This window comes from Paramisgurnus dabryanus, chromosome 18, assembly GCF_030506205.2.
Source record: "Paramisgurnus dabryanus chromosome 18, PD_genome_1.1, whole genome shotgun sequence".
NCBI lineage: Eukaryota > Metazoa > Chordata > Actinopteri > Cypriniformes > Cobitidae > Paramisgurnus > Paramisgurnus dabryanus.
The window spans coordinates 31465375-31478647 of NC_133354.1; the positions used below are offsets into that span (position 1 = coordinate 31465375).

At 35.9% G+C, this 13273-nt stretch overlaps 2 protein-coding genes across 9 annotated transcripts in view; both read right to left on the reverse strand.

Moving 5' to 3' along the window:
- fnip1 (folliculin interacting protein 1) overlaps positions 1-5156 on the reverse strand; it is a 32285-nt gene extending 27129 nt beyond the window's left edge. For both annotated transcript variants that reach the window (XM_065287640.2, XM_065287638.2), the window contains exon 1: positions 4959-5156. In XM_065287640.2, the coding sequence (XP_065143712.1) occupies positions 4959-5047 (89 nt within the window). In that variant the 5' untranslated portion in view covers positions 5048-5156. The remainder of the gene's footprint in view (positions 1-4958) is intronic.
- Positions 5157-6203: 1047 nt separating this feature from the next.
- On the reverse strand, positions 6204-11928 carry LOC135776745 (uncharacterized). 7 transcript variants are annotated; one of them, XR_010544190.1, is made up of 14 exons: positions 11807-11928; positions 11639-11729; positions 10271-10340; positions 10083-10131; positions 9873-9995; positions 9518-9643; positions 9339-9399; positions 8608-8660; positions 8440-8510; positions 7175-7477; positions 7026-7075; positions 6776-6853; positions 6445-6485; positions 6204-6315 (listed from the first exon to the last, which is right to left on the reverse strand). XR_010544190.1 is itself a non-coding variant. In XM_065287642.1 (12 exons), the coding sequence occupies exons 1-11, from the start codon at positions 11874-11876 to the stop codon at positions 7046-7048; spliced, it is 1047 nt and encodes a 348-aa protein (XP_065143714.1). In that variant the 5' UTR covers positions 11877-11928; the 3' UTR covers positions 6331-6853; positions 7026-7045. The 7 variants fall into 7 exon arrangements, 2 of the variants coding, with proteins under 2 accessions (XP_065143714.1, XP_065143713.1); XR_010544189.1 differs by having other exon boundaries at positions 7026-7477; XR_010544186.1 differs by having other exon boundaries at positions 6776-7477.
- Between the last annotated feature and the right edge of the window lie 1345 nt (positions 11929-13273).

Consider the following 13273-nt stretch of genomic DNA (forward strand, 5'->3'; position numbering starts at 1 on the left):
TATTACTTTTAACGTACAGACATCCATTCAGCCTGCTGTTCTGTCTGCTATTGTTTAATTGAATAACTTGCCTTTCCAGATTAATGTCTGTTCTTCGGCTTGGATTTTGTGAAATAATTTTTTTAAATAAACGCGACGTATAGTCCACTGCGACTGTACGTGACTTATATATGTTATTTCGTCTTAATGACGCATTTTTAAATGATGCGGCTTAAACTCCGGTGTGGCTTTTAGTACGAAAAATACGGTAACAGTGATTTCAGATTTATGAGGACTTCCTGATCAAAATCTGTAGTACATGAAATAGCTGTGCATAACATCAGTTGTGCGATTCAGAATATCAGCCAGGTATTATTAGTGTGTATCAGCATTTGTCGTCCCATCGCCATGTAATATTCTACAGAAATAAAGTTAACTTTAAGATCTCCAGGCGTCAAATATTAGTGAACCCTTAAAGACGTAAAACGGACAGCGTATCTTTCAGTACCTTCAATCACCTCTCCTCTTTATACCGTTATACTAGAACAGGAAAATTGAAAGCGAATACATTAAAGAGTAACTAAACCCTAAACCAACTTTTTTTAGTTAATGATCTGTAAGAATGATGCTTTATTAGTGCTGTTCATTGATTTTAGTAACTTTTTTGACATTAAGATATAAAGTGTTTCAATACTGCAATATATGGTGTAAAAACGTCTGAGTGCTGCCCTCTTCAGGTTGAACGGTGGCTATTGCAGTTGAATTTTCCTATTGGATGTTGGGTCCAAAAAATGACTCGTGACGTAAGCAGTTTCAAGCTCACCACGCCCTTGTTACGATCTCACCACACACTTGGTAAGAGCTTAGTTCGTCCCCACTATCTCCGTTGGGATCTGCCCACTTTTCTTGCATTTTTCAAATATTGCCAGTGGGTGGAGTCAGGCTCTGACAAGGGGTTTAGTTACTATTTAAAATATGTGCACCTAGCAATAAATAATCTCTTAGATAAATTCACACACAATCTTTTTCAAACTTTACAATTATCGTTAGACCAATGTCACATTTACCCACAGAATGTCCAAAAATCACCACGGACACTCTTACTATTAAATAACTTGTTTTTGAGCTGTGCTTTGGTGAATCTTCTAACTCTGTCAGCTAGTGCCCAAAAATAGTTTTGGTAAGCCAACATTTAAATGATTATATTATGGTGGTTTAAAGAAAGATAATTAAATTATCATTCGAAATAAAAAAATGTGTTCCTCAGTCAAAATGATGCAGCAGGTCACACATAGCTCACAAACAATAAAAATCGGCTGACACTTTTTTTATTATTCTGCGGTCTTCAGCACTCAATTCAGCATAATAAGTCGTATTTATTTTCACAAGAATACTGGAGCTATCTAAGAGAGAAATCTGAGTGTATGCCAGTCTTTGGGTTTGGCTGAAGGTAATCCCCTGCCAGAGCACACAAAAGCTTTTGGCTCAGTTGAGATGTGCAATATGACCATCTGCCCCTGCCAAAACCAAAGAAACTCCAGCAGCATTTTGGTTCTTCACCCATTCACTTGCCCTCTTTGATATTCTTAGGGATAATCTAACTCATCATCACTATGAGCTCTTCATACTGAACATGATGCCTTCAATACTTGCCCTAAATAGTTCTCCTGTAAGTTGTTGTCCACACTGCAGAGTAAACACCTTAGACTAAAGATACAAATTGGAAATGTAATAAATGTATATGGATTATAAGCTCAAATGAGTGCATGACACGCTATTCTTTTATGCTGCTGAATGACTAGCTCTGACCATTCTGGATGTATTACAATACAAGAGACATGATGATGTGCTTCCAAACAAGGCAACAACTTTAAAACCTCATTCACACAGCACTTTGGTCCCAAAATACCTGTAAAATTGCCACACAGACTTCTGTGTGAACACAAACACGTCCTCTAAATGTTCTGGTATTTCTTTTGGAAAGAGGACCTAGTAACATTCCCATAATATTCCCCGAAAACCCTCTGTGTGAACAAGACGCAGAAACAATGCCATAAGGGGCATGCCGTAGTAAGGACGTGTGTTATCGCAACTATGAAGTTATGGTTCAGTTCTTTAAAATTTGCAATTTACAAGAAGATCAACATTCACAACGTGAAATGTCTGCAAACTGGACTGAAGCAGATATCAGGGAGCTTGTCACTATCCGTGCTGAAGTCATTCAACAGCATAAAAGAATAGCGCGCCATCGCAACAAGATATATCGTTCAGCACTTTAAAACGGGGGTTTTAAATGCACATTAATAATCACAATGAGAAATGTCTTCAAACTGGAATAAAGCAGAGATCAGGGAGCTCGTCAAATATCCACACTGAAGCTGAGATCATTCACCAGAATACTAGAACAGCATTGCACACGCTCCTTTATAATTGTTAATAAACAAAAATGCAGGCGAGTGGTTTCTGGAGAGAGAAATCAAGGATAATAAGCAAACTTTAGACGCTGCAGATAAAAAACTACCAAGTGCAGGACTTTAAACACATCATGCGTCTTTACGGGATCTTTACACTGTGTGTGTGAATGCACATACAGATTCCGAAAAATCATTGGCAGTGTGAATAAACCAAAAATCAAACATAGCTGCAGGAGGCGCAATGACAATTACGAAGTGCCCGAAAATAGTCCCCTGCTATTGAAAGATAATAAAGAGACTATTTTCGTCTGCCATATAATATCACTACGCCTCCTGCAGCCATGTTACGGCAGCAAAGTCCTTGATTATAACGCCAGAATGAGAGTATAGTTCCTAGCCATATCTGCCTAGAAAATCGCAACTTGAAATTTTCTGTCGACCTTAGTACACGATGTAACTACAGAGGATTTAAGTTTTAAATAGAAAAAATATTGAAACTTTTTTCACTGAATATTTTTAGGCGCGATGCTAATGAGTTAATCAGATTGAAAGGATTGTGCTAAGCTAGGCTAAAAGTGGTAGCGCCAGACCCGGAGATCAGCTGAATGGATTGCAAAACAGTAAGAATCTAATGTTTAAAAAATTAGCATATTTTCAAAAAAAGTGCAGTGTCCCTTTAAGTATTTGGCAGTCTAAGAATAAGCTTTGATATGAATTTGGCGGCATTTAGACTGTGAGACATATTACACAATAGGTGTAAAGAAAAACAAAACAAGTGATGCTTTTTGTTCAAGGCTAATTGAGGCCATTTATGAAAGCAGTGTGGAGGAGAAGACAGCCAATAATCAAAGTAGTGAGCATTAAGAATTACAGCAGAGAACAGCACTGTGTTTCTTGTCTGTGGAAACAATCCTTCTGGGCCGGGCCCAAACCACATCTACTCAGAGCAGTGGAGACCCTTAAAGGTGCTGTAGAATGTAAAACTGTATTTACCTAGGCATAGATGCATAATTAAGAGTTCTGTACATGGTAATGATGACATATCATGAGCCTCAAACACGATTGTTTCCTCCTTATGTAGACCTTGTGCATTCAAAAGCCAGTTCGAAAACAGACCAATCTCAACATAACACTGACTGCGACGTTACAGTTGAGATGTACACCCCCAACATTAAATGACACATTAAATACAATGTTGTTATACAATGCTAAAAAAAAAGTTGCGACTGCTGAGTTAGCGCTATATGCTAGGTAATGCAATATTCTAACGTTCTACTACTGACATTATAGTTACGTTTTGTAGGCCCATACTGAAAAAAAAACACAAACTTACAGATCAAAAATGTCCATAAACAATCTCCAAACAATTGATTATTCCTCAAATTCTCTATCTTCTTCTGATACAGGCTTAAACACAAGGTCTGTTTACACACACAGACAGAGCTATCAAAGGAGCAGCTCTGAGAAACAACCAATCAGAGCAGAGCTTTACACATAATTTTTTCACATTATTATTCATGACCCTTTCAAATAAGGTAATAATAGACTTTTTCATTCTAAGGAAAAATCCTAGGGTTGTAAATGGACATGTTAAACCGTTTCTGGATCATTTTTACACTTAATAAAGCCACAAATCTAGATATCAGTGAACAATTTGACATTATTTCAATGGCACCTTTAAATATACATGAAGCACAATATTAGTGTACCACTACGACAACCACTACTACTTCTACTACATGTAAAACTAGTGTACTCATAAAATGACACATTTTGTTTGTCAGTCCAGTGTAGAGGACCCACTGAACCTTCTTTCACAAGCGATTTCTACAACCAACCTTATCTCTAATTACCAAACTTGACATTAATATAAATAAAGCTAAAGATTAATAATCCAAAAAAGCTTAAAACAATAACAACTTCAAATGTAACAGAAATGCTAAAAGCAAACTGCAGTGCTTATGGTAAAGTATAATAATGTTATAATGCATCTATGAAGCACCCAGTGACTGCACGAGAATGTTGGATGACAACGTCACGTGGTGGGAGTCCCGTTGACAGAGGTCTATAACGCGAACATTATTACCTATATTAAATGAGCACTGTATAAAATTCCCTGAATATCAGAGGAATTTACATCAATGAGTTCATAGTAGATCGAGTCTATAAATATTCTTCTCTTAATCGTGTCAACAGCACTGTACACGCGCGCGAGACATGATAATAGCGTAAAGTGGTAAACTATCTAGTACAAATTTTATACACACACACATTGATCAGAATGATAAATTATGGTGGACTGTGTGGTATAAGTTCACTTAGTTAAGCGGGTTTCACTTAGATCAATAATGTTTTGATTGAACGTGCTAGTAGCACGAGGCTAAAAAAACAATCTGTACACGAGGAAAACAATACTCCATTACTACAAATAAATACAATCCAGGAATCAAATACATTCTTCTGTATCAACATAAACAAATATATAACGAGTGTGTTGTCATATTTCCCTCTAGACTTGAGACATTGCGTCTCCTCAGTGCAGATGAGCGCGAGCTCGACACGTACCTGAACACGGCGTCCTCTTTGTTACACTTCACCGGCGGTGATAACGCTTTTCCTTTGTTAAAAAGTTTATGAAATAACGTGGGAGCCATAATGGACCCACAGTTTAGAAATTAAAATTCCTTTTGTCCTTTTAATTCCTGAGATACAATCGACTTCTGCAAACGGACTCCATTTGTGGGACAGTCATATGACTGACATTAGTCACAGGAGCTGCTTGGCAACGCTCTCCGCTCTCCTATTGGTCAATAATTCGATGCGCTTGCCTTGAGCCCCGCTGATTGGCTAACATTGCAGCACTTGCATCACGTGTCACTATCACTGTGTTGATGTTTTGGTGTTACCAGTGCAATGCGTTAAGGGTTAATTAATATACACTGCGTGAAATACAGTGTTGGGTGTAACTAGTTACTAAGTAATTAATTACTGTAATCTAATAACGTTTTTCTTTAAGTAAGGGATAACTCTTATTTTTTCCAGTAATTTAATTACAGTAACTTCTGATGTAATTGAACTAAATACTGTGTATGGACCTTAGAACAATTATATATATTAAAGTATGAGTTTAAAATGCATATTATCTATGCATCCTTCTCACTTTAAATAATTTGGTGAGATAATAAGAATAATGGTAACATTTTAGTGTACTTTGCAATTCTCACTATTTACTGGTTGTTTATTAGGATAATTATTACAGAGATATTGGCTGTTTATTAGTATTTAAAGCACACTTTAATTCCTGATTCTGCAAAACCTTATTCTACATCCTTAATCCCACCCAATTCCAACCAATACTTAAGCTACTTTTCTAAGTATTTATAAGCTGTAATTAGGAGTACATTCAGGTAAATGTGATTAATAGTTAGTTAATAGAAAGAAGTGAACCTTAAAAAGTGTGACAAGAATAATTTATGGACCTTTATATGATTTATTCAAGCCATTTTAAGCCTATCTTTCTATCATTTACTAAATAGGATTTGGAAAGTAATTAGTAATAATTAAATACTTTTTGGAGAGAGTAGTTTGTACAGTAATCCAATTACATTTTTAAAGATGTTATAGTTAACTAGTAATGAATTACTATTTTTGAGTAACTTAAATGCAAGATTACATTACACAAGATTATATATTAAATACATATTAACCAGACAAACTGTAATGCATTAAAATATTTTAAAATGCATTAAAATATCAAGTCACAAAAACAATGCAAAAAATCTCTTTTCATTCTTTATTTATGAATAAATTATTTATGAACATATATATATATATACACACTGTATAAATAATTGTATAAATAAGATTTTTTTTTAAATAAGATTTGTATCCAATAAAGCTCATTTTTGGGTCACAACTCCACCTAAAGAATCTTTAAAACAAAAACAAAAAAATTAAATAAACCCAAACATCACTTTAGTCCAATAGACATGTGATTGAAACAAAAATTAATGGATTAAAATGGTAATTATATTTTAAACATAGTCCTTACCCATTATCTTATCCAGAATTGCTACACATCATTCTCGAGAGCTGCAAAATCATTAATTAAATGCATTTAAATAACGTCAACACCAAAGTTGGTTGTATATTACTCTAGTGCAGGGGTGACCAACCCTATTCCTAGAGATCTACCCTCCTGCATATTTTAGTTCCAACGCAGCATATGACTCAAATTTTTAGATAGCCCTGAAATGCTTGATTGCCAGGTTCAGGTGTGTTTGATTGGGGTTGGAGCTGAACTCTGCAGCACAGGAGATCTCCAGGAACAGGGTTGGTCATCACTGCTTCCATTGACAAATGTTTTCAATATAATGCCTCACCATACAGAAATCATTCACCCTCAAGTCTTCAACCGCGAAGAAGTCAAACTGACACAGCACAAGGCTCTAAGTGAGCCACTACATTCAGAAACAAAACACAAAAAAAGGAAAGAAAATAATTCCACAAATCCAACATCTAATTGTTTTTGTCTTGAAGTCTTAGCTTGCCCTCTGCTGGTCACTGTATTTTTCTGTACACTACACAATGATTCTTTTAAGGTAACAATATTCAACAGGAACATTTCCAAACCTTGTTTTGACTGAAGTCTCCTAAAATGCTTGGGATACTATGGGGATTATCTAAAAAGAACAGAATCACATGCCAAATAAATGTTTGTGTCTCTTTATAACGTTTTCTCCTTCTTATAACACTGCCAGAAAAAGAAAGACAAAAGTTACCATTTTGGCAGGAAACTGGAATGAGTATGTTTGTTTTAGTCTTTGAAAAAATGCTTTTCTTTCACATTCATCTGCAAAGTCAAAGAATTTAGCTGGCTTTGAGGAATCATCACAGGATTTCAGTGACATGGTCTGAACTTCATTAAAGACGTCTTCGGTTCGTCTAACCAGCTTGTCATTTTGTACTCCATAGTGTCGACGGCCTGTTGTATTGCATCTGTGGCTTGATATATTCCTTATTTTCACAATATCACTGAACATCACTTTTCTGCATTTTATTGGTTTCTTATTTTCTGCAAAACACTAGAGAGTAGTTATAACACAGAGACAAAAATATTACACACACACAAACACATACATAATGCACAAACATATAAAGAGCTCAGATGCAAAACCCTCTAAGTGCATCTGACATGTTTTCTTGTAAATGAGGATTTTTATGACTCTTTGCCAACACAGTAGTATTTCTGAATGACCTGAGGCCGGGATTAAGCAGATTTAAAGTGAAAGTATGGGGGTTTAGGGCTTTCGCATCTCAGCTCCTCATATAAACATTCAAGAGTTTGCGGTCACTTGACTGAAATGGTTTTCATGATCTTAAAAACTTAAGTTGTCCCAACTTTTTCTGATTCGGGTTGTATTTTTAAAAACCACTGTCGCTTCGGTTTAGGGTTAGATTTGGTGTTTGCATTAGAATGTGTATTGGTTTATACTATTTTTTCAGATATTTTTTTTATATGTCGCCTGCCGTTAGGGTTAGAGTTGGGTTGGGGTAAGGATGTCATTTTATGTAAATCTAACCCTAAACTGAAGCGACAATGGTAAGAAAACAGGACAAAACAGTTGAGTAACCAATACGTGATAATCACACGAAAACAGAAATTCGTTATACGAACACGAATAAACGCTGAAATTCGTGATATCACGAAATAAAAAATCAAAACATTTCTTGAGACTGGGTTGACTAATACACACTTACACACCAAAGGAAATTTAAAAAATGTGAATCGGACCATAGGCACTCTAAAAAAAAATTGGGAAAGTAAGATTTAGATGAAACAGTTAAAGAAAATCAGCCAATAAGAGACTCTAGTAAGAACTCTACTCAGTGTGAATCATCAAGAAGTTCCTTAATAAAATGACAAGAAAACATTTCTGCAAACTTTAGACAAAGAGTTACTATAGACTGAAGATGTGAAAGTACTTAACCAGTCCCTATACATTATTCTAAAGCATATGACTCTGAATAAGCAAACAACACTCACCTGCTTTTCCACAACAGGAGAGAAACTTGGCTCTCTTTTGTTCTTGACCGGTGTTTTCTTTTCAGCTGGCTCTAACAAACATCCCATTAAATACAGAAACTTAGAATTATTTACCATGCCGTTTATTTGTAACATATGTGAAGGAAAAAACACTTCTTTTGCAAGTACCTGATGTAATGTCAGAAGCCAAGATTTCAGAAAGCACTCGTACAGGGGAGAGGCTAAAAAACATTAAATTACTAAAATCCATAACCTTTTATTTAACAAGAGTCAATCTTTACTTCATTAACCCTATAGAACCCAAGACAAAAATAGGATGTTTAGTAGAATGTGGCCGTTTCGCAATGGGAAGGCTGCAGCCTCCAGAGGTCGCATATGCAAGTTGCATACATCATTTAGCCTTATTTTAGCTAACTGAGCATTACATTTGAAGCCATAAGCATATTACAACAATTTACGATTAACTATGAAAATCTTTTACTTTGTCATGTATTATTTTAGAAAATAAACAATTATAATGTATGCAGCCTACAAATGCGACCTCCTTAGGTTGCAGCCTTCGGATTGAGAAACGGCCTATGTGGGTGCAGACACATCCCATGCCAAGGGTTAAATGCCCTTCAAGAATTTAGACACAGGACAGTTACAATAAGTGAAACAATATGTACAATACACACATTTGGGTCTATTTTTCTGATACAACATTTATTACGTTTTTATATTATAGCATAACAAACTGGCATGACCTTTGAACTAAGTTAACATGGTAGTGCAAATTAACACCAACATGAGTGACCTTTCTCTGTAATAAATACATATTTATAAACTTCAGATTTCAGGTTTAAATTTTACCTTTCAATCCCAGAGTTTCCATGCTATATCAAATAAATAAGTCTTACCTTATGGGTGACAATGAAGATGAACGTTTCCGTTTCTCTTTAACAGCGTCTAATGATAGTTCTGCAGGAAGTTGAAAACAATGATTAAGACTTTTGTTTTCTTACTCGGCACAACATCTGATCTAGCCTTTGTGTGAAACATCCCTTGCTGTATTCAATGAAGATCAGTCGTGACATACCGAGAATGGAGGAGAGGTCTGGAGCCTGATGCAGCGCTATATCTTCTGCATGACTCAGATCTAGAAGAGTTGAGTTTTTAACACCATTCAATATTCCATCGTTACCGACTATGGTGATCCCCTCATCTGAGAAGTATACAAATATGATTAACATAAAATGATATTTACTCAAAACCATCTCTTGTTCATCGCTCCCAAGCTTTAAACTTATTTCCTTCTTGTAAACCACCTAGCTTAGGAGCCAAGCTAACAATAAGCAAAGTCTACAAAAACGCAATGTTTAACAATCCTTCATTCGTATGTCACTTTGGAGAAAAGCTTCTGCTAAATGAATACATTACCACAATAGGATTACCACTATTATCTGCTCTGCGAAACTCCTCAATAGATGAAAGGGTGGAGTCAGTGTTTAAAGTTGAAGAATCAGTTTCCAAACAATCCAACAAGAAGCTGGAAACCCCAGAGGGCATGGTTATACCTGACCAGCGAGAGAAAACCATTACATAATTTTTAGGGTAAATTTAACCACTAATCCAACTATAAGAGAGAAAGAGTTAAACCCAACTTGTGGTCTCCTGACTGGAATCTTTGGAGGCACTGGCGGTCATCAGGGTCTGAGCAGAGAGGAATTATGACCGCTTGCTTAGGCTCTCATGCAAAGCTCTTAAAATACACAGCCTGTGCATGTATGTAACATTTGAACCACATTTTATGCTATTTACAGTAATACATGCGATATCATGTGTGCCACACCTTACAATGACCTCCTCTGGATCCTGAAGATGATCGGCCACTGAGATTTCTTCTTCCTGTCTTTACAACTCTGAAATTTGTAATTCACACGCATATTTTTAAATAGCGAAGCAGATTAACAGGACAGATACAACCGTTTAGTTTTATAAGGTACACCAGGCAGCCAGGTGTTGTGTGCACAAGCTCATGAATATTAATTAGCTAATATTTGCATGAAAAGATCTGAGCATTTGAAAATAACTTTGGGGAAATTTCTTGCTTGGAGATTTTATTACAGACATATTAGGATGAACATTCGTGTAATGTATGATAAGGGTTGTCAGCACTTGCGCCGCCCTCCCTGCCTCACACATAAAATAATACAATTATAATTATTTTGTAAATTATATACATTTATATGATGTGGCAATTGTGAAATTTCCCACAGGAGGCGGGTCTTATAAGTTTAGTTTCAATGTTAAGAAATAAGCACATATTATGATATGACATCAAATTTAGCCAATCAGCGTCCTCAAATCTAATACGAGATGAATAATTTCGCTGTTGCCCCAAACTGCTAAATTAAAGACTGAGAAATGGGAGCGCAATTTTTACTATGTGACGTGGACGTTATTCTGGGCAATCTTCTTCATATTCATTTGCAAAGAGAACTTTGGCAGAAAAACTGAAGGTAAGAGAAGTTACCAATGCTTATGGTCCTCTCCCATTTTTCTTCAACAAAAGGTTGTGTACACATGGATCCCTAAATATTTTACTACAAATAAAACATTAAACCTATTTTTGCTACAGAAACCATAGTTTTGTAGTAAAAACTGTGGTATTTGTAGTAAAACTGTGGTCAACAAACTGTAATCAGTCCACCTAAAAGCATGTTACTACACTTTTACTATAATAAAACCATGGCAAGTTAAAGCATATCAGTATCAGCAGCACATTTTAATACAATATCCTTAAAATTTGCAACCACTTAAAGATAAATATGAAAAATATTTTTAGATGATTAATATTGTGTTTTTGTTAAGTTAAATATAGGCTACAGTTCCCCATGCACTCACATACTTTTGGTTAACTTTGTTTACCTCTCCTGAATTTTCCACAACTCGTAAAATTTTAAATTAATAGTAAAATACAATACTACTACTTCATGATGTCTATAAGAGAGTTTTTTATATATCATTTTAGGGCATCCAGTTAATCTCAGAGCGCCACCTGCAGGCTGATTTGGCCAACGGGTATCAGTAAAAATTCTATGAATCAATGGTATCTGTAATTGTAGGACGTAGGCTTAGGCTACTCTGTTTTATGTGGACAATATTAGACTACATGTGTGTGTTTGTATAAATGTAACGTATCAAAAAATAATCCCACCTGTCTTTAATGAATCCAAACACGTTACATTTACTCCGCTGTCGACCACGGCGAACACTTCGACTTACTTTGGGTACAAATGCTCTGATATCTATTAATTAAAAACAACTACGAGTAAAAATGTGATTTCACTATAAATCACTGCCGCATTACACAAAGACATCATACCGATAGATGAAGTAGCTCTTATTGGCGTCACATTGCGACATTGTCGTGCTGAAGACTTCTTATAATTCATATTAAATGTTAAAGGGTCAAGCAACAGCAGCAGCTTTTTATAGTAGTGTTCACCAGCAAATAATTATTTAAAAGCCCGCTGTCATGTTAACAAACCTCGTTGGCTGTTGTTTATAGGGGGACGCACCTTAATTAACGTGCACCCCAAACGTAACCTAGCAACGTCATTAATATTAATGAGATTGATGCGTTTGACTTCACGCAGCCGCAAGAACCCACAAGCGAATGACATCAAAATACCGCGAGAACGAATCGAAGGAGCAGTCTGCCCCTCCCCTCAGATTTCTCTGGCCAAAATATGTTTTATATATGCTATAATGCTAAATACATTTTGGAGAAAATAAGTTTAATTAAATATATTTATGAATTTTAAAATATGTTTAGTTTCAACTTTCATTTATCCTCATAGGCCTATATTTCAAAATGTACAGTAGTTCTGTATGGGAAGATATGTATTCTTGGCCAAAATATATTATATGTATTTTTGACATATATTTGATTTAAATATTTTTACTCAAGTGCATTTTTCAAGAATCGGTTCTTTGTCACATTCTTTAGAAAATAAACATTTAGTACATAAAAAATCTCAATCCCTCAGTAGGCTACTTTGGGCACTGTAGGGATAGCTGCCCACTGCTCCGAGTGTGTGTGTGTGTGTGTGTGTGTGTGTGTGTGTGTGTGTGTGTGTGTGTGTGTGTGCGTGCGTGCGTGCGTGCGTGCGTGCGTGCGTGCGTGCGTGCGTGTGTGTGTGTTCACTGCTCACTGGGATGGGTAAAGTGCAGAGGTCACATTTCGAGTATGCGTTCCATACGTGACAAACATGTCACTTTTACTTTAAATTACTTTTGCTTGAGTAAAAGTGACGGGTCTTTTAAAGTCGCCATGAAACGGAAGTAGCGATTGCCTTATTTTCCCCGTGGTGACGTATATCCGAATGAAACGGCTTTTGAGATGAAATAAGGCAGGGCTGGATTTGAATTTGTCCATCGAGATCTGATTGGATCGTTTGAAGTTGGGTCGTGTTGCTAATTGCTAATCGCTGCGATCTTCTCCCGGACCCCGCCCACCTGCCATACTTTTGACCGGAAGTGAAGAGAGATCGTTTTGAGGAGGGGAGGAGATTTGCATTTTTGATTAAAGATTATGAGCACACACGAATTTTTTAAAAATAATGAAGCTCACAGATAAGTCATTTGTTAATAATACCACAATATTTAAAAAATATATATAGTTTTTCATTTCAATTTCATTGCGACTTTAACTTTACCTGTAATTCATTTAAGGTCAGCCATGTATCATATACATAAACCTAGTGGCTAAAACTTTGGAATTTAGCCATTCAAAACACTTTTACAAGATAAGTTAGTTATTATAACCATATGAGCAGACATATAGCAG

Coding starts and splice junctions, on each gene's coding strand:
- LOC135776745 (XM_065287641.1), bottom strand. CDS start 11,876: ATGAATTATAAGAAGTCTTCAGCACGACAATGTCGCAATGTGACGCCA. Junction 10,341..11,638: donor TTTGGATTCATTAAAGACAG/GTGGGATTATTT, acceptor TACAAATTTCAG/AGTTGTAAAGACAGGAAGAA. Junction 7,478..8,439: donor CTCCTGTTGTGGAAAAGCAG/GTGAGTGTTGTT, acceptor ACTACTCTCTAG/TGTTTTGCAGAAAATAAGAA.